Genomic DNA, 21,627 nt, shown 5'->3' on the forward strand with positions numbered 1-21,627 from the left:
TCAGAAGTATTGCCAGTACACCAAGGGGAAGATATAAAACTCTGATAATCAGAAACTTCAATGTTTGGCTAAGGAATTGGTGCAATGAGGAGAGATATTTAGGTCAAAGTCAAGCTACCTGGCAAGACAGAGCCTTATATAAAAGTGATGGCCTGCACCCATCTTCAAGGGGAACGAGAATATTAAGTGAGAAGTTTGGAAGCTTCATCAGCAACTATTTAAACTAGCAGAGGGGGGCAGTGAACCAAATAAGAATGAAGAAATCTGCTCCCCCACCCTAGAAGTATTGGGCTGCATTTATCAATCAATATTTGCGGTTATATCCCCGAAAGGTTCACCGCAAATATTTATTATCCCCCAAATGTATTAAAGGGGGACCGCAGCAGGGATCTCTGATCCCTGCTGCGATCCTCCCTGCAGCGCCGCCGGCCGCATCCCCCATAGGTTTCTATGTGGGGTGCAAAGCTGCCCGATGTATCAATATCGGGCAGCCCGGCATCGCACCCCTGGGGTATCGCCATTGTAATGTGGCGATAGCCCATTGTAGCCTATGGCTACACTTCGCACTGCCCGAGCAGGGCAGTGCGGTAAGAGGGGTCAGTGGGGGTCAGCGCATAACCGCACATGCGCTGACCTCCCGGCTTCCGGGTTAGGGCTTCGCAGGGACGGGCTCCTATCGGAGCCCTGTCCCTGCGCATTTAATATTGATACATTGCCCCGATATGATCGCATTTTACAATGCGATCCTGGGCGGTAATCTTCCGATCATGATAAATGGGCCCCATTGTCTCTGCAGGAAAATGGAACAGGAAGCCTATCCACTGCAACAGAAGATAATGCAGATCAGAAACCAAATAGATATAGGCAGAAAGATGAACATAGCTAGCAGCAGGAGAAGCACAAACACAACTTTAAGAGCTATGTGTGCAAATGCTAGTAGCTTAGGAAATAAAATCCCAGAACTAATTGCAATAATTCCTAGGGATGAACTGGATATTGTGGCTATTACAGAGACATGGTGCAATGAAAATCATGACTGGGACATAGCTATACCAGGATATACTTTATTTAGGAAGGACAGAATGGGAAGGGTTGCAATATATGAAAAAAAGCATAAATACTACCTTAGTACAAAGTAATGAAGAAAAAAACTGAGGCCCTTTGGGTGACCATATAAACAGGGGAGAAGGCAATTCTTCATATAGGGGTGATTTACAGACCACCAGGTCAGGAAGAGGAACTTGACAAGAGCCTATTGCAGGACATCAATAAAATGGCATTAAAAGGAGAGGTGATAATCATGGGAGACTTTAATCTACCTGATGTAAACTGGGAGCTGCCTGTTGCAAGTTCCACCAGAAGTAGGAACATGCTGAATTCCTTGTAAGGAGCATCCCTACAGCAATTGGTGAGGGAGCCCACTCATAAGGACGCAATATTAGACAATACCATACCTCCCAACAGTCCCGATTTCAGCGGGACAGTCCCGATTATCAGGGCCTGTCCCGCTGTCCCACCCGCGGGCGGCAGTGTCCCACGGTGAGGGGGGCTGTTGGGGGTCCCCCCTGTCGGCTGCAAAGCAGCGGGGAATAAACTCTGTGCGCATGCGCACAGCGTCTATTCCCGCAGCCAGGGGGCTGGGGGCATGGCTAGAGGCTCACAGAGCCTCTGGGTCATGCCCCCATAGCAGCAAAATGGGGGCATGGCCTCGCGAGAGAGCCGCAAGTATAGGCCACGCCCCCGAAATTAGGCCACACCCCCCCCCCCCCCCCCCCCCCCCCCCCGAAATTTCCGGCGCAGCAGCTGTGTCCCGCATCGAGCTCGGCAGAAGTTGGGAGGTATGCAATACTTACAAATGGTGACAGAATATCTGATGTACATGTGGGTGAAAACCTGGGATCCAGTGACCATCAAGCAGTATGGTTCAAAATAAAGACAGAGAACGACTCATCACACACAAAAACAAAGGTGGTAGATTTTAGGAAGGCTGATTTTGTAGAGATGGGAAACTCTGTAAGGGATTCTTTGGCAGAGTGGAGGAACTTGGAAGGAGTGTAGGAGAAGTGGGAAAAATTAATAATGAGGACAAAGAGGTGTATCTTGTTAGACAGAAGGAGGCTAAGAAGGTAATCAGATGTGCAAAAGCACAGGCTGAAGAGAAAATGACCCAGTCATTTTTTAGGTATATAAGTGAAAGGAGAAAAACAAAAAGTGGAATAATAAGACTAAAGACAGAGAGTGGAAGTCTTCTTGAGGGGGGCAATGTAATAGCAGATCATATTAATAATTATTTCTGCTCTGTATCACTGCTGAAAGAGAGGGGAAGGAGCCACAGTTAAGTTGCAAGTATAGTCAGAAAACTGAGGGAGAAACAAGTACATTTACAGAGGAGAAAGTCCTCACAGAACTCTCAAAACTGAAAGTGGATAAATCTATGGGGCCAGATGGGATACATCCAAGGATACTAAAAGAGCTTAAAGGGGAGCTGGTAAAATCAATAACAGAATTATTCAACCAGTCACTAGCTACTGGAGTAATCCCAGAGGACTGGAAAAAAGCAAATGTAGTCCCACTGCACAAAAGCGGAAGAAAGGAAGAGGTAAGCAACTATCGACCAGTGAGCCTTACATCAGTAGTAGGGAAATTGATGGAAACACTCTTAAAACAAAGAGTTGTAGAATATCTCAAAACCAGCAATTTACAGGATCCAAAACAGCATGGGTTTACTGGGGGAAGATCACGTCAAACAAATTTTATTGCCTTTTGACTGGGTGACTAAAGTAATAGATCAAGGTGGGGCTGTAGCTTATCTAGACTTTAGTAAGGCTTTTGACACTGTCCCACATCGCAGACTGTTAAATAAACTTGAAAGTTTGGGATTGGATATTAAGATAGTTGAATGGATAAGAGCGTGGTTGCAGGACAGAAAAGAGAGAGAGTTGTAGTAAATGAAGTACAGTCAAAGGAGGGAAAGGTTACAAGTGCCCCAGGGATCGGTACTTGGACCAGTGCTTTTTAAAATCTTTATTGGTGATATCGCAAATGGAATTGAGGGCAAAATGTGCCTTTTTACAAATTAATCAAAGGTATGCAACAGAGTAGACACACCAGGAGGGGTAAAACAAATGATTGATGATCTAGGTAGAGGAATGGTCAAGAGCATGGCAACTACAGTTTAATGCCAAAAAATGCAAAAACATGCACTTGGGTCTCAAAAATCCAAAGACTAAATATAGTATAAATGGCACTATAATGGAAACTACTGAGAAAGAGAGGGATCTAGGTGTCACTATTTCAGGGGACTTAAAGACAGGTAGGCAATGTAACAAAGCAATGAAGAAGGCAAGCAAGATGCTTGGTTGCATAGGGAGAGGTATCAGCAGTAGAGAGAAAGAAGTGATACTTGTGTATTTTCACGGTGCCCGATATATCGGATGCGATATCGGAGGATATATCGGATGCGGTATCGGCCGATATATCGATGCGATCCAAACCGATTTTTGACCTGTTCATAACCCTACTATCCACTACGCATGGAGTTGATTTTATATAGTGTGGTGAGCGAAGAGAGCCACCGAGCCCTAAGCGAGGACGTGGATTACTGCGCTCGCCACACTATATAAAATCATTATGAACACGTCAAAAAATCGGTTCGGATCGCATCGATATATCGGCCGATATTGCATCTGATATATTGGCCGATATCGCATCCGATATATCGGGCGCCGTGAAAATACACAAGTACCAAAGAAGTAATAATGCCACTGTATAGGTCATTGGTACGACCTCACCTAGAGTATTGTGTTCAGTTCTGGAGGCCATATCTCCAGAAGGATATAACTACATTAGCGACTGTGCAAAGAAGGGCAACTAAAATGGTGCATGGCCTACATCACAAAACGTACCAGGAAAGACTAAAAGATCTTAATATGTATACTTTGGAGCAGAGAAGTGAAAGGGGGGACATGATAGAAACTTTCAAATATATCAAGGGCTTTAACAAGGTACAGGTGGGAGACATTCTTCACAGGAAGAGGAGCAGCAAAATAAGAGGACATGCACTGACACTAGAGGGAGGAAGGTACAGGTGGGAGACATTCTTCACAGGAAGAGGAGCAGCAGAACACGAGGACATGCACTGACACTAGAGGGAGGAAGGTACAGGTGGGAGACATTCTTCACAGGAAGAGGAGCAGCAGAACACGAGGACATGCACTGACACTAGGGGGAGGAAGGTACAGGTGGGAGACATTCTTCACAGGAAGAGGAGCAACAGAACAAGAGGACATGCACTGACACTAGAGGGAGGAAGGTACAGGTGGGAGACATTCTTCACAGGAAGAGGAGCAGCAGAACAAGAGGACATGCACTGAAACTAGGAAGAATTACTTCAATGAAAGAGTAGTAGATAAGTGGAATAGCCTCCCATCAGAGGTGGTAGAGGCAAATACAGTAGTACAATTTAAACATGCTTGGGATAGGCATATTGATATCCTTACAAAAAAATAAGGATCAAATATGGTTTGAGTTAACATGTTAAAAAAGGGACAGACTAGATGGGCCAAGTGGTTCTTATCTGCCGTCAAATTCTATGTTTCTATACTGCAGGGTGTATATAACAATCAGTGATACTGCAGGGTGTATATAACAATCAGTGATACTGCAGGGTGTATATAACAATCAGTGATACTACATATAACAATCAGTGATACCGCAGGGTGCATATAACAATCAGTGATACTACATATAACAATCAGTGATACCGCAGGGTGCATAGAACAATCAGTGATACCGCAGGGTGCATAGAACAATCAGTGATACCGCAGGGTGCATAGAACAATCAGTGATACTACATATAACAATCAGTGATACTGCAGGGTGCATAGAACAATCAGTGATACCGCAGGGTGCATAGAACAATCAGTGATACCGCAGGGTGCATAGAACAATCAGTGATACTACATATAACAATCAGTGATACCGCAGGGTGTATATAACAATCAGTGATACTACATATAACAATCAATGATACCGCAGGGTGCATATAACAATCAGTGATACTACATATAACAATCAGTGATACTACATATAACAATCAGTGATACCGCAGGGTGCATATAACAATCAGTGATACTACATATAACAATCAGTGATACCACAGGGTGCATATAACAATCAGTGATACTACATATAACAATCAGTGATACTACATATAACAATCAGTGATACCGCAGGGTGTATATAACAATCAGTGATACCGCAGGGTGCATATAACAATAACAGAGTATATCAGGAGATGAGTGATGTGTCAGTGAGGGCAGGGCTGCATGTGACAGGGGCAGTGACATGATGTGAGGAGGGGAATGGGGGCAGCAGGAAGCCACAGACTGAGAGTTATATAGCAGGAGGAGCAGGGTCCCCAGCAGCACAGAGTATATCAGGAGATGAGTGATGTGTCAGTGAGGGCAGGGCTGCATGTGACAGGGGCAGTGACATGATGTGAGGAGGGGAATGGGGGCAGCAGGAAGCCACAGACTGAGAGTTATATAGTGGGAGGAGCAGGGTCCCCAGCAGCACAGAGTATATCAGGAGATGAATGATGTGTCAGTGAGGACAGGGCTGCATGTGACAGGGGCAGTGACATGATGTGAGGAGGGGAATAGAGGAGGCAGCAGGAAGCCACAGACTGAGAGTTATATAGTGGTAGGAGCAGGGTCCCTAGCAGCACAGAGTATATCAGGAGATGAGTGATGTGTCAGTGAGGACAGGGCTGCATGTGACAGGGGCAGTGACATGATGTGAGGAGGGAAATGGGGGCAGCAGGAAGCCACAGACTGAGAGTTATATAGTGGGAGGAGCAGGGTCCCCAGCAGCACAGAGTATATCAGGAGATGTGTGATGTGTCAGTGAGGACAGAGCTGCATGTGACAGGGGCAGTGACATGATGTGAGGAGGGGAATGGGGGCAGCAGGAAGCCACAGACTGAGAGTTATATAGTGGGAGGAGCAGGGTCCCCAGCAGCACAGAGTATATCAGGAGATGAGTGATGTGTCAGTGAGGGCAGGGCTGCATGTGACAGGGGCAGTGACATGATGTGAGGAGGGGAATAGAGGCAGCAGGAAGTCACAGACTGATGGTTATATAGTGGGAGAAGCAGGGTCCCCAGCAGCACAGAGTATATCAGGAGATGAGTGATGTGTCAGTGAGGACAGGGCTGCATGTGACAGGGGCAGTGACATGATGTGAGGAGAGGAATGGAGGCAGCAGGAAGCCACAGACAGTTATATAGTGGTAGAAGCAGGGTCCCCAGCAGCACAGAGTATATCAGGAGATGAGTGATATGTCAGTGAGGACAGGGCTGCATGTGACAGGGGCAGTGACATGATGTGAGGAGGGGAATGGTGATGAAATATTGAGGTGTCAGGGGCACCTCTGCATGAAATAAAGCTCTTAATTGAATTCCTTATTTAAACACGTTGATGAATGTGTATGAGGAAAGATTGGGTCACCATAACATACAACTTACTCTCTTTTTGTATCTTCCTCACTTTGATCTTGAGCTCACGGGGCAGAAGTTTCCAATCTGGAAAACAAACAGAAAGAATGAGGAAGGGTCCACACAATCACTACTTAAAACTATATACTGTACGTAACAAAGTATACTAAACACATCACTGCGTACCATCCATCCATCTATAGTACTGAAAATCTAAGCTACACGATGAAATAAAACAGCCCTTCATTGCAATTGTTTTGTAACCATGAACCATACAAGTCTACAGATAATATGGATGTTACACATATTTGGATATATGTTTGACAGAGTATTGGTCAGATTCTTATTATACTCTACCAGTCGCCTGGTTACCTCCAATTAAAGTCTACACTCAGTGGGGGGCTTCATTATTATTACATATACTGATAAACAAGCTCTGTGACACCCCCTATACATAGAGGGTGCAGTGGTGAGGGGGACTTATTGCTGTGATGTCCTTACACATAGAGGAGGCAGTGGCGAGGGGGTCTTTGTGCTGTGATGCCCCTACACATACAGGGTGCAGTGGTGAGGGGTCTTATTGATGTGATGTCCCCTACACATAGAGGGGGCAGTGGTGAGGGGTCTTAGTGCTGTGATGTCCCCTACACATACAGGGTGCAGTGGTGAGGGGTCTTAGTGCTGTGATGTCTCCTACACATAGAGGGTGAGTGGTGAGAAGGTTTAGTGTTGTGATACCCCTACACATAGAGGGTGCAGTGGTGAGGGGGTCTTAGTGCTGTGATGTCCCTACACATACAGGGTGCAGTGGAGAGGAGTCAGTGCTGTGATGTCCCCTACACATAGAGGGGGCAGTGGTGAGGGGGTCTTTGTGCTGTGATGCCCCTACACATACAGGGTGCAGTGGTGAGGGGTCTTAGTGCTGTGATTTCCCTACACATACAGGGTGCAGTGGTGAGGGGTCTTAGTGCTGTGATGTCCCCTACACATAGAGGGTGAAGTGGTGAGGGGGTCTTAGTGCTGTGATGTCCCTACACATAGAGGGTGCAATGGTGAGGGGTCTTAGTGCTGTGATTTCCCTACACATACAGGGTGCAGTGGTGAGGGGTCTTAGTGCTGTGATGTCCCCTACACATAGAGGGTGAAGTGGTGAGGGGGTTTTAGTGCTGTGATGTCCCTACACATAGAGGGTGCAATGGTGAGGGGTCTTAGTGCTGTGATGTCTCCTACACATAGAGGGTGAAGTGGTGAGGGGGTCTTAGTGCTGTGATGTCTCCTACACATAGAGGGTGAAGTGGTGAGGAGGTCTTCGTGCTGTGATGTCCCTACACATAGAGGGTGCAGTGGTGAGAAGGTTTAGAGCTGTGATACCCCTACACATAGAGGGGGCAGTGGTGAGGGGACTTAGTGCTGTGATGTCCTTACACATAGAGGGGGCAGTGGTGAGGGGGTCTTTGTGCTGTGATGCCCCTACACATACAGGGTGCAATGGTGAGAGGCCTTAGTGCGGTGATGTCCCTTACACATAGAGGGTGCAGTGGCGAGAGGGTTTAGTGCTGTGATACCCCTACAGAGAGAGAGTGCAGTGGTGAGGGGTCTTAGGGCTGTGATGTCCCTACACGTAGAGGGTGCAATGGTGAGGGGTCTTAGTGCTGTGATGTCCCTACACATAGAGGGTGCAGTGGTGAGAGGTCTTAGTGCTGTGATGAGAAGGTTTAGTGCTGTGATACCCCTAAACAAAGAGGGTGCAGTGGTGAGGGGTCTTAGTGCTGTGATGTCCCTACACATACAGGGTGCAGTGGTGAGGGGTCTTAGTGCTGTGATGTCCTTACACATAGAGGGGGCAGTGATGTCTCCTACACATAGAGGGTGAGTGGCGAGAAGGTTTAGTGCTGTGATACCCCTACAAAGAGAGGGTGCAGTGGTGAGGGGTCTTAGTGCTGTGATGTCCCTACACATACAGGGTGCAGTGGTGAGGATTCATTGCTGTGATGTCCCCTACACATAGAGGGGGCACTGGTGAGGGGACTTAGTGCTGTCCTTCCACATAGAGGGTGCAATGGTGAGGGGTCTTAGTGCTGTGATGTCCCTACACATACAGGGTGCAGTGGTGAGGGGTCTTAGTGCTGTGATGTCCCTACACATACAGGGTGCAGTGGTGAGGAGTCTTAGTGCTGTGATGTCCCCTACACATAAAGGGGGCAGTGGTGAGGGGGTCTTTGTGCTGTGATGCCCCTACACATACAGGGTGCAGTGGTGAGGGGTCTTAGTGATGTGATGTCCCTACACATAGAGGGGGCAGTGGTGAGGGGGTCTTTGTGCTGTGATGCCCCTACACATACAGGGTGCAATGGTGAGGGGCCTTAGTGCGGTGATGTCCCCTACACATAGAGGGTGCAGTGGCAAGAGGGTTTAGTGCTGTGATATCCCTACACAGAGAGGGTGCAGTGGTGAGGGGTCTTAGTGCTGTGATGTCCCTACACATAGAGGGTGCAATGGTAAGGGGTCTTAGTGCTGTGATGTCCTACACATAGAGGGTGCAGTGGTGAGGGGTCTTAGTGCTGTAATGCGCCTACACATAAAGGGTGCAATGGTGAGGGGTCTTAGTGCTGTGATGTCCCTCCACATAGAAGGTGCAGTGGTGAGGGGTCTTAGTGCTTTGATGCCCCTACACAGAGGGTGCAGTGGTGAGGGGTCTTAGTGCTGTGATGCCCCTACACATAGAGGGTGCAGTGGTGAGGGGACTTAGTGCTATGATGTTCCTTACACATAGAGGGTGCACTGGTGAGGGGTCTTAGTGCGGTGATGCCCCTACACATAGTGGGTGCAATGGTGAGGGGTCTTAGTTCGGTGATGTTCCTTACACATAGAGGGTGCAGTGGTGAGGGGTCTTAGTGCTGTGATGCTGCTACACATAGAAGGTGCAATGGTGAGGGGTCTTAGTTCTGTGATGCCCCTACACATAGAGGGTGCAGTAGTGAGGGGTCTTAGTGCTGTAATCCCCCTACACATAGAGGGTGCAGTGGTGAGGGTTCTTAGTGCTATGATGCCCCTACACATAGAGGGTGCAGTGGTGAGGGGTCTTAGTGCGGTGATGCCCCTACAAATAGAGGGTGCAGTGGTGAGGGGTCTTAGTGCTGTAATGCGCCTACACATAGAGGGTGCAATGGTGAGGGGTCTTAGTGCTGTGATGTTTCCTTCACATAGTGGGTGCAGTGGCGAGAAGGTTTAGTGCTGTGATACCCTTACACAGAGAGGGTGCAGTGGTGAGGGGTCTTAGTGCTGTGATGTCCCCTACACATAGAGGGGGCAGTGGTGAGGGGGTCTTTGTGCTATGATGCCCCTACACATACAGGGTGCAGTGGTGAGGGGTCTTAGTGATGTGATGTCCCTACACATAGAGGGTGCAATGGTGAGGGGTCTTAGTGCTGTGATGTCCCTACAGATACAGGGTGCAGTGGTGAGGGGTCTTAGTGCTGTGATGTCCCCTACACATAGAGGGTGAAGTGGTGAGGGGGTCTTAATGCTGTGATGTCCCTACACATAGAGGGTGCAATGGTGAGGGGTCTTAGTGCTGTGATGTCTCCTACACATAGAGGGTGCAGTGGCGAGAGGGTTTAGTGCTGTGATGCCCCTACACATAGAGGGTGCAGTGGTGAGGGGTCTTAGTGCTGTGATGTCCCTACACATAGAGGGTGCAATGGTAAGGGGTCTTAGTGCTGTGATGTCCCTACACATAGAGGGTGCAGTGGTGAGGGGTCTTAGTGCTGTAATGCGCCTACACATAGAGGGTGCAATGGTGAGGGGTCTTAGTGCTGTGATGTCTCCTTCACATAGTGGGTGCAGTGGCGAGAAGGTTTAGTGCTGTGATACCCCTACACAGAGAGGGTGCAGTGGTGAGGGGTCTTAGTGCTGTGATGTCCCCTACACATAGAGGGTGCAGTGGTGAGGGGGTTTTAGTGCTGTGATGCCCCTACACATAGAGGGTGCAATGGTGAAGGGCCTTAGTGCTGTGATGTCACCTACACATAGAGGGTGCAGTGGCGAGAGGGTTTAGTGCTGTGATACCCCTACACAGAGAGGGTGCAGTGGTGAGGGGTCTTAGTGCTGTGATGTCCCTACACATAGAGGGTGCAATGGTGAGGAATCTTAATGCTGTGATGTCCCTACACATAGAAGGTGCAGTGGTGAGGGGTCTTAGTGCTGTGATGCCCCTACACAGAGGGTGCAGTGGTGAGGGGTCTTAGTGCTGTGATGCCCCTAAACATAGAGGGTGCCGTGGTGAGGGGTCTTAGTGCTGTGATGCCCCTACACATAGAGGGTGCAGTGGTGAGGGGACTTAGTGCTATGATGTTCCTTACACATAGAGGGTGCAGTGGTGAGGGGTCTTAGTGCTCTGATGTCCCTACACATAGAGAGTGCACTGGTGAGGGGTCTTAGTGTGGTGATGCCCCTACACATAGTGGGTGCAATGGTGAGGGGTCTTAGTTCAGTGATGCCCCTACATATAGAGGGTGCAGTGGTGAGCGGACTTAGTGCTGTGATGTTCCTTACACATAGAGGGTGCAGTGGTGAGGGGTCTTAGTGCTGTGTTGCTGCTACACATAGAAGGTGCAATGGTGAGGGGTCTTAGTGCTGTGATGCCCCTACACATAGAGGGTGCAGTAGTGAGGGGTCTTAGTGCTGTGATGCCCCTACACATAGAGGGTGCAGTGGTGAGGGGTCTTAGTGCTGTGATGCCCCTACACATAGAGGGTGCAGTGGTGAGGGGTCTTAGTGCGGTGATGCCCCTACAAATAGAGGGTGCAGTGGTGAGGGGTCTTAGTGCTGTAATGCGCCTACACATAGAGGGTGCAATGGTGAGGGGTCTTAGTGCTGTGATGTCTCCTACACATAGTGGGTGCAGTGGCGAGAAGGTTTAGTGCTGTGATACCCCTACACAGAGAGGGTGCAGTGGTGAGGGGTCTTAGTGCTGTGATGTCCCCTACACATAGAGGGTGCATTGGTGAGGGGGTCTTAGTGCTGTGATGCCCCTACACATACAGGGTGCAATGGTGAGGGGCCTTAGTGCTGTGATGTCACCTACACATAGAGGGTGCAGTGGCGAGAGGGTTTAGTCCTGTGATACCCCTACACAGAGAGGGTGCAGTGGTGAGGGGTCTTAGTGCTGTGATGTCACATAGAGGGTGCAATGGTGAGGGATCTTAGGGCTGTGATGTCCCTACACATAGAGGGTGCTATGGTGAGGGTTCTTAGTGCTGTGATGCCCCTACACATAGAGGGTGCAGTGGTGAGGGGTCTTAGTGCTGTGATGCCCCTACAAATAGAGGGTGCAGTGGTGAGGGGTCTTAGGTCTGTAATGCCCCTACACATAGAGGGTGCAATGGTGACGGGTCTTAGTGCTGTGATGCCCCTACACGTAGAGGGTGCAATGGTGAGGGGTCTTAGTTCTGTGATGCCCCTACACATAGAGGGTGCAGTGGTGAGGGGTCTTAGTGCTGTGATGCCCCTACACATAGAGGGTGAAATGGTGAGGGGTCTTAGTGCTGTGATGCCCCTACACATAGAGGGTGCAGTAGTGAGGGGTCTTAGTGCTGTGATGCCCCTACACATAGAGGGTGCAGTGGTGAGGGGTCTTAGTGCTATGATGCCCCTACACATAGAGGGTGCAGTGGTGAGGGGTCTTAGTGCGGTGATGCCCCTACAAATAGAGGGTGCAGTGGTGAGGGGTCTTAGTGCTGTAATGCGCCTACACATAGAGGGTGCAATGGTGAGGGGTCTTAGTGCTGTGATGTTTCCTTCAAATAGTGGGTGCAGTGGCGAGAAGGTTTAGTGCTGTGATACCCCTACACAGAGAGGGGGTCTTTGTGCTATGATGCCCCTACACATACAGGGTACAGTGGTGAGGGGTCTTAGTGCTGTGATGCCCCTACACATAGATGGTGCAATGTTGAGGGGTCTTAGTGCTGTGATGCCACTACACATAGAGGGTGCAGTGTAGAGCGGCCTTTGTGTTGCCTCTCACAGCTGTATGTTGTTGGTGATAATAGATTCCATTAAGCGCCCGGGAGGCCCTGGTCAGACGGAGAATCTGCCCCTGCAATATGGCTGCCGCAAGTTGTCATGGACGCACCAAATGGAATTACAGCACGCATGGCCCCTTACAGTGGGCGTCTCATTCAGCCACATACATGCATAAGTGTGAAGGAGTATATCCTGCCGCATGCATTTCAGAATCAGGCCCTTTCGTAGCAAAAGTAAAACCACACATACAGGACTACCCATTGGGTTAATTAAAATGATTATCAATTAATGAATCATGATAGAGACACATTTAACCCACTCCTCATGGAGACCGGCGAATGTCCCAGAGCTGTGGCAGAGATGGCTGAGTCAGCCGGGGAGCAGCCTGAGGAAGTATTACCTCACACATGGGATAATATCGCCCAGTGTCCCCATTTCAGCCCCGAGACACTTATCTCTGTTACCGACACTGCCACGGCAGCAGCGGGGCCTAACCTTTAGAAGGATTGAGTGTGCCGTCAGATATTTGCACCGCTTAATAGGACGGCACAGAGAAATGTTGCGATCTTACCGGGGTGCCAGTCAATAGCATTGTCAACAGGTCCAGACGTCTGATATTTATCAGAGTAGCGTTCCACATCTGAGGGGAGAGAGAGAGAGAAAATGAAAAGAAACAGGAAGATAAAAATAGACAGAACTGCATGCGTCACTGAGAGGCGAAATCAATATAACACGTAGATAGTGAGAGGAACAGGCTATGTGATAACCAGGAGGGAGAGGGGACAGGCAGCGATGCTAGATGCAGTCGCCGGTGGCCCGGGAGACAGTCCAGTGCGCACCCAGACCTCGCAGCCTCTCTGCAATAAATATAATCCTCCTTATTTATAAATGACTGCCAGACCCTAATATGTCAGCGTTCGTGGCATGGCTGCAGAGTTTCATGGTAACACACCCAACTTTATACAGCATTTCCCACACAGACAGACGGTGTTATGGGGGGGGTGTCTAGCTAATTAATCTCTGCCGCCGGGCACCGGGTTATCTAAAATGTTAGATGTGCCGGCAGCATATTGACCTCTCATTTGCGCCACATGATGAGGCGAGGTGGTCTGGGATGAGAAACATTTAATTGGATAGAGGGATGCTTGGGTCGGCTGACAAAATGGCTACCGCTTGCCGGTGGATAGGCTGAAGCAATCTATCTGCAGACACCAGGCCATAAGAATGGACATGGTTCTATGTGGTGACTGCATTTGTCTCCTCATGGAAAGCAAAATGATGGGGCTGTAATTATGACAATATTGTTAACGGTAAAGCATGGCGGGCAAGGGGACATGGTAAACTAACTGGGGGTTCACTTACTCGGGTGTGGACATTGACATAAAAACCCCCCCCCACTCATGTTGACCTTTGCAGGTGGCAACATTTTGACCATTTGCTGTCAACCTAGACAGCAAATGTCTACAACAGAAAAACTATGGTTGCACCAAGCAAATGTTTTACACCCACTGTCTGATACTTTGACGCAGGGCCTAGTTTCGCTGTGCGCATCATAAGACCCACATGCCTCCACATCGGCAGGACATGTGCCTAGCTTACATTAAGACTTCATTAGGGTATGCTTCCACCTTCACACAGTCACAGATGCACGGCTGTACACCGGGGGAACGGCTGATACCGGCATTAGCTCATAGTCACAGACACATGGCTGTACACCGGGGGAAGGGCTGATACCGGCATTAGCTCATAGTCACAGACACATGGCTGTACACCGGGGGAAGGGCTGATACCGGACTTTGCACACAGTCACAGACCCACGGCTGTACACCGGGGGGAACGGATGATACCGACATTAGTATTTAGTCACAGATGCACGGCTGTACACCGGGGGAAGGGCTGATACCGACATTTGCACACAGACGCACGGCTGTACACCGGGGGAAGGGCTGATACCGGCATTAGCGCACAGTCACAGACGCACGGCTGTACACCAGGGGAAGGGCTGATACCGGCATTAGCGCACAGTCACAGACGCACGGCTGTACACCAGGGGAAGGGCTGATACCGGCATTGGGAACACAGTCACAGACACATGGCTGTACACCGGGGGAAGGGCTGATACCAGCATTGGAACACAGTCACAGACATATGGCTGTACACCGGGGGAAGGGCTGATACCGGTATTAGCACACAGTCACAGACACACGGCTGTACACCGGGGGAAGGGCTGATATCAGCATTAGCACACAGTCACAGACACACAGCTGTACACCAGGGGAAGGGCTGATATCAGCATTAGCACACAGTCACAGACGCAAGGCTATACACCGGGGGAAGGGCTGATACTGGCATTAGCACACAGTCATAGACACATGGCTGTACACCAGGGGAAGGGCTGAGAAATAAATAAAAAAAAATAGGATTTATGGTCTTACCTTGATAAATCCCTTTCTTTGAGTCCATAGGGGGTACAGGAGTTCACGCTGGGTATGAGAGGTGAGGTAGTAGAGCGTGCACCAAAGGGTTAGAAAAATGTACCCAGTATGCTCCCTGCCTCCCTTCTCCCTCATAACCCGCCCCCTGACCCTGGGTCACCAGTTTCGTTAGCAAGCCAAGGTAGGAGCAGAGCCAGAGAAGAAGGAAGAGCAAACGCACACCCACATAGCATACAGGCCCTAAAGCCATGGAACTTTCCTACATAGGAAGCCCCGCTACCAGGTGCGTCTGGGAGGGCGTCCTGTGCCCCCTATGGACTCAAAGAAAGGGATTTATCAAGGTAAGACCATAAATCCTATTTTCTTTTTCGTCCACTAGGGGGCACAGGAGTTCACGCTGGGACGTCCTAAAGCTGTCCCCTCACGGGTGGGGGACGCTCCTGGACTGCGGAAAGCACATGTCTACCAAACTGTGCATTAGCCGATGCAAAGGTATCAAATGCATAAAACTTGATAAAGGTCTGGGAAGAGGACCAAGTAGCCGCCTTACAGAGCTGTTCAGCCGAGGCGCCTCGATTAGTGGCCCAGGATGTACCCACAGACCTGGTAGAATGTGCATTAATCCCCTCCGGGGGAGTAATCAGTGCGGAAAGATACGCTTGGCGAACCACTGATCTGAGCCATCTCGCCAAGGACTGTTTGGAAGCGGGCCAGCCTCTTATTGGCCCCATAAAGCACAAACAGTGAACCCGACTTACAAGTTGACTTAGTCCTGCGAAGATAAATCTGCAACGCACGGACTACATCAAGAGAAGCTTCAGCTTCAGAAGAACCTGGAAAAGAAGGCACCACTATTTCCTGGTTAAGGTGAAACTCAGACACCACCTTTGGAAGAAAATCCAGTTTGGTACAAAGAACCACCCTGTCCGGGTGAAATACCAGAAAAGACGGTTTCCATTCTAATGCACTCATGTCAGACCCCCTTCGTGCTGAGGAAATAGCCAACAAGAAGCCACCTTCCAGGATAGCCATTTCAGATCCACCTCCTCCAGAGGCTCGAAAGGAGACGATTGAAGTGCCCGGAAAACCTCTAAAGAGGGACACCTCAACAGCCAGCACGTCAAAGCCAGGCGACTCAAGTCCGGGTGTCGGAATGGCCCCTGTGAAATTAGGTCTGGACGCAGAGGTAGACTCAGAGGAGAGGCTACCAACAGGTTCCATAGATCCGCATACCAACCTCGACGGGGCCAATCTGGGGCCACTAGGATCATCATTCCTCCCTCCTTCCTGAACTTCCACAGAAGGCGAAGTAGGAGTTGAAACAGGGGGAATGCGTACACTATCTTGCCGACTTAAAAAGGCTGCCTCAAAATTGAGAACCCCTGGGATGAAGACTGCAGAGATTGCAGAAATCTGCTTCTCCGCCCACCTGAATATCTTGGAGACTTCTTTCATTGCTCCTTTGCTGCGTGTCCCGCCCTGCCTGTTGATAAAAGCCACGGGCGTGGTGCTGTCGGACCGGATCTTTACAGGGCACCCTCGGATGAGGGACCCCAACCTCTGAAGAGCCAGAAGGATTGCTCTCAATTCCAGGAGATTGATCGGAAGGCGACTCTCCTGAGCCGTCCAGCGACCCTGAAAAGATTGAGAATTGCAAACCGCTCCCCAGCCCCATAGGCTGGCATCCGTGGTAAGCAAGACTCAGGATGGAATCCAAAACGGGCGGCCCTGAGACAAGTTGTCTGTCTTTAACCACCATGTGAGAGACAGGCGAACCTTCGGGGGCAGTGTGATCAATTAACTCCTTAGACGAGTATGATCTCCTGTCCACTGGCTGAGAGTGTAAAGCCGAAGTGGGCGCGAGTGAAACTGTGTATACTCTACCATGTCGAAGACACCACCATACACTTGTGTACTGAGACCCTTCTGTGACCTATAAGGGAATGAATCTTCCTCTGAAGGGAGTGGATCTTATCCTCTGGAAGATATACTCTCTACAACCGAGTGCCCAGCCGAGCTCCCAAGTGAAGTGTCCTTTGGGAAGGAGTAAGAAACGATTTCTTCCAGGTTATCCTCCAACCGTGAGAGAACAGAAGTGTAATCACAACCTGCAAATGACTCCGTAGTAGGTCTGGGGACTTTCCAAAATCAGTGGGCCGTCCAGGTATGGAATCATCCGAATCCCCAGCCGGTGCAGGTGTGCAGCCCTGACCGCCATCACCTTGGTGAACACCCTGGGAGCTGTAGATAGACCAAAAGGTAGCGCCCTGAACTGGAAGTGTTCGACCCGAAGGGCGAACCTCAAAGTGCTGATGTTCCTGTCGGATGGGGATGTGAAGTATATCTAGCGAGGCCATGAAGTCCCCTGGCTCCAGTGAGAGAATGATCGAACGCAGGGACTCCATGCGAAACTTCGGCACTCGCAGAAAAATAGTGAGCGACTTCAGATCCAGGATAGGACGGTGAGAACCATCCAGTTTGTGAATCAAGAATAGGGTGGAGAAGAACCCCTGACCCCTCTGCTCCTGAGGAACTGGAACAATGACGTTCAAGTCCAAAAGAGAGCAGATGGAAAGCTGTAGCACTTGTCGTTTCGCTGGGTCCTTTGGAAGACCTGTGCAAAAATAACACTGAGGAGTGGGGAACCGGAATGTCAGGGCAAAGCCCCTGGAGACCACCTCCCTGACCTGTTTAGCCACTGGACGTCTGGTAGCCCAGGGCTGCTTGGTGCAGGGCTTGGCTCCCTTAGTGGATGAGGAAAATCTAGAGGAAGGACTAGTGCCATCGGACAAACCTCTCTCCACCTTGCCCGCCCACTCAGACACTGCCTTGGCCACCCATGACGCGGCAAGCGTGGTACACCTAATGGCCCCTGCCTGTGAAAAAGCAGTCCTGAGGAAATTCTCAGAGGGGTCCTTCAAAGATGAAGAATCCGAAATGGGCAGTACTGAAGCGCGAGCTAATCGCGCAACATGATCATCCGCCAGGGGAGGATTTTCCCACTTAGCCCTCTCTGTGGGAGGAACAGGTTAAAAAGTAGTAAGTCGCTTGGAAAGCTGGAACCTTCTAAACGGTTGAGACCACGCAGTCTCCAATAAATCCTCCATGAGGGCCGAAGGCGGGAGCTGGGCCGATACTTTCTTAAGACGCTTAAAAAGCAGGTCTTTACTTTTAGGGGCAGGAGCCTCATCCTCCCTCTGGAGGACTGCCTTAACCTCCTGCATCAGAGACTCTACCTCCGCTGAGGACAAAGTGTCATCGGCCTCTGCGGATTCCGCCACTGAAGAGTAAGAACTCCCCTCTGAGCTGGAATCCGAATCGGAACGCGGAGAACCCGCATCGGGACTCTGCTGCCTACACTGCCTCCTGGAATCCCTGCCCGCCCGAGTAGCCGTCAACCCCTGCACAGATTGTGCAAAGGATTGCCACCAAGGGGGCTCTACATAAGCAGGAGCTGCCCCAACACTGGTGCTGGCCACTGCCACAGGGGGCATGGGCACAGGGGGCAGGGGCGCAGGAGGTAAGGAGTTGACAAGCGGTCAATATGTCAATACCTGAGTCAAGGTCGAAGCCCAGGCCGGTTCCTGCTGTGAAGGCGGCAGAAGATCTACTTCAAGGGCCAAACACCTGGAACAGATATCCTCCTCCTGCCGAGAGAGTATGTCCACACATACCCTACAGGTACGCTGCATCGGAGATGGAGTCTCCTTGCCAGGTTTCGCCTTAGGCATACTGTCCATGATAACAGACAAAAAAACACCAGCAGTTACAACACTGACACCCAAGCAACACACTTGCAGCCTTACCCACAAAGCTTTAGCAAAGCCATTTGGTATGGGCAGATAAACTCAACAATTCAGCAAGCTGAAAAGGAGACACCGTATATGCAAAGCCAATACTATGAATGGTGACAGTGTTTCAAACTTTCATCTCTTCCAATGATATTGGAAGGAAGACCGCATCAGAGCCCAACAATCCAGCCAGCCGCAGGAGAGGGTAAATACCACAAACACCAGGCTCCAGAAGCAGGGTGTGGGGGAGAATCCCAGCAGCCTCCATCTCTAAACCCAGCAAGTGCCAGAATGGCTGCTGATTAGGACCTTAATGAGGAGCTGGGACAAAAATATATATATATATATATATATATATATATATATACGAGTAGAGAAGTGGAAGACACTCACCGGACTTGCTGAAGCAAAAGTTTTTTAATGGTACATACCACTTTTCAAGTCACCATGTGCATAACAGTGGGTACAGGTCGACGTTTCGGTCCTGGCTGGACCTTTATCAAGACCCCCTTTCTGCCTCCTCACACTGGAGGAGGCAGAAAGGGGGTCTTGATAAAGGTCCAGCCAGGACCGAAACGTCGACCTGTACCCACTGTTATGCACATGGTGACTTGAAAAGTGGTATGTACCATTAAAAAACTTTTGCTTCAGCAAGTCCGGTGAGTGTCTTCCACTTCTCTACTCGTATATATTTGGAAGTACCCAGGATTGGGACTTTCTGGCTTCAGGCACCCCGGCAGTTGGCTCAAGGATTGGGAGAGTGCTATCCACTACGATATGGATATATATATATATATATATATATACACAAACACAGGGGGCCCAGCACTCACTACAACAAACTAACTCACCTTAACATTCAAATAATCAGGCACCCCGGCAGTTGGCTCAAGGATTGGGAGAGTGCTATCCACTACGATATGGATATATATATATATATATATATATATATATATATATATATATATATATATATATATATATATATATATATATATATACACACACAAACACAGGGGGCCCAGCACTCACTACAACAAACTAACTCACCTTAACATTCAAATAATCAATAAATAAATAATGGGGTTTTAGTTCATGAATTGATCAATGCATTTAAGCTTGCAGCCCATCGCCAAGGGACCCCATTTCACTGCAAGTCCTACACTAACTGGTTTTCTTGGGAACCTGGCACCTGCTTACACATCATAGCTAAAATGAACATGTGTTTTTTCTCTGGGTTAATGCTCAACTGCCAAGTAACATGGCTTTTATAAGGTGAGACAATCCCAAACACAGCACCTGAATTAGTATTAAAGGGGCAGCTGTCACAGGTTTCAGGTAAATGAGCTTATCAAGGGTGCATGAGAAAGCTATGATCACAGTAACAGAGGTTAATTAAAAATCAACCCAAATATATAGATACAGAAGTACCAACACACTCGCCATTCCTAGGAATGGGGTGCAAACAGCACCCACATCCCAGGGTGGGGTGCGGTGGCCTGTGACCACACACTAGTAAATACAAACACAGGGGGCCCAGCACTCACTACAACAAACTAACTCACCTTAACATTCAAACAATCAATAAATAAATAATGGGGTTTTAGTTCATGAATTGATCAATGCATTTAAGCTTGCAGCCCATCGCCAAGGGACCCCATTTCACTGCAAGTCCTACACTAACTGGTTTTCTTGGGAACCTGGCACCTGCTTACACATCATAGCTAAAATGAACATGTGTTTTTTTTCCTAGGAATGGCGAGTGTGTTGGTACTTCTGTATCTATATATTTGGGTTGATTTTTAATTAACCTCTGTTACTGTGATCATAGCTTTCTCATGCACCCTTGATAAGCTCATTTACCTGAAACCTGTGACAGCTGCCCCTTTAATACTAATTCAGGTGCTGTGTTTGGGATTGTCTCACCTTATAAAAGCCATGTTACTTGGCAGTTGAGCATTAACCCAGAGAAAAAACACATGTTCATTTTAGCTATGATGTGTAAGCAGGTGCCAGGTTCCCAAGAAAACCAGTTAGTGTAGGACTTGCAGTGAAATGGGGTCCCTTGGCGATGGGCTGCAAGCTTAAATGCATTGATCAATTCATGAACTAAAACCCCATTATTTATTTATTGATTATTTGAATGTTAAGGTGAGTTAGTTTGTTGTAGTGAGTGCTGGGCCCCCTGTGTTTGTATTTACTAGTGTGTGGTCACAGGCCACCGCACCCCACCCTGGGATGTGGGTGCTGTTTGCACCCCATTCCTAGGAATGGCGAGTGTGTTGGTACTTCTGTATCTATATATTTGGGTTGATTTTTAATTAACCTCTGTTACTGTGATCATAGCTTTCTCATGCACCCTTGATAAGCTCATTTACCTGAAACCTGTGACAGCTGCCCCTTTAATACTAATTCAGGTGCTGTGTTTGGGATTGTCTCACCTTATAAAAGCCATGTTACTTGGCAGTTGAGCATTAACCCAGAGAAAAAACACATGTTCATTTTAGCTATGATGTGTAAGCAGGTGCCAGGTTCCCAAGAAAACCAGTTAGTGTAGGACTTGCAGTGAAATGGGGTCCCTTGGCGATGGGCTGCAAGCTTAAATGCATTGATCAATTCATGAACTAAAACCCCATTATTTATTTATTGATTATTTGAATGTTAAGGTGAGTTAGTTTGTTGTAGTGAGTGCTGGGCCCCCTGTGTTTGTATTTACTAGTGTGTGGTCACAGGCCACCGCACCCCACCCTGGGATGTGGGTGCTGTTTGCACCCCATTCCTAGGAATGGCGAGTGTGTTGGTACTTCTGTATCTATATATTTGGGTTGATTTTTAATTAACCTCTGTTACTGTGATCATAGCTTTCTCATGCACCCTTGAT

The 21,627-nt window shown here is 48.8% G+C and overlaps 1 protein-coding gene across 2 annotated transcripts in view; it reads right to left on the bottom strand.

Moving 5' to 3' along the window:
• Positions 1-21,627, bottom strand: part of POLR3GL (RNA polymerase III subunit GL) — a 154,046-nt gene that overhangs the window by 12,246 nt on the left and 120,173 nt on the right. For both annotated transcript variants that reach the window (XM_083167066.1, XM_083167065.1), the window contains 2 exons: positions 13,092-13,160; positions 6,527-6,583 (listed from right to left, as the gene is read on the bottom strand). In XM_083167066.1, the coding sequence (XP_083023192.1) occupies positions 6,527-6,583; positions 13,092-13,160 (126 nt within the window). The remainder of the gene's footprint in view (positions 1-6,526; positions 6,584-13,091; positions 13,161-21,627) is intronic.

This window comes from Crinia signifera, chromosome 12 (genome assembly GCF_055691185.1).
Source record: "Crinia signifera chromosome 12, ASM5569118v1, whole genome shotgun sequence".
In the NCBI taxonomy this organism is placed as follows: domain Eukaryota; kingdom Metazoa; phylum Chordata; class Amphibia; order Anura; family Myobatrachidae; genus Crinia; species Crinia signifera.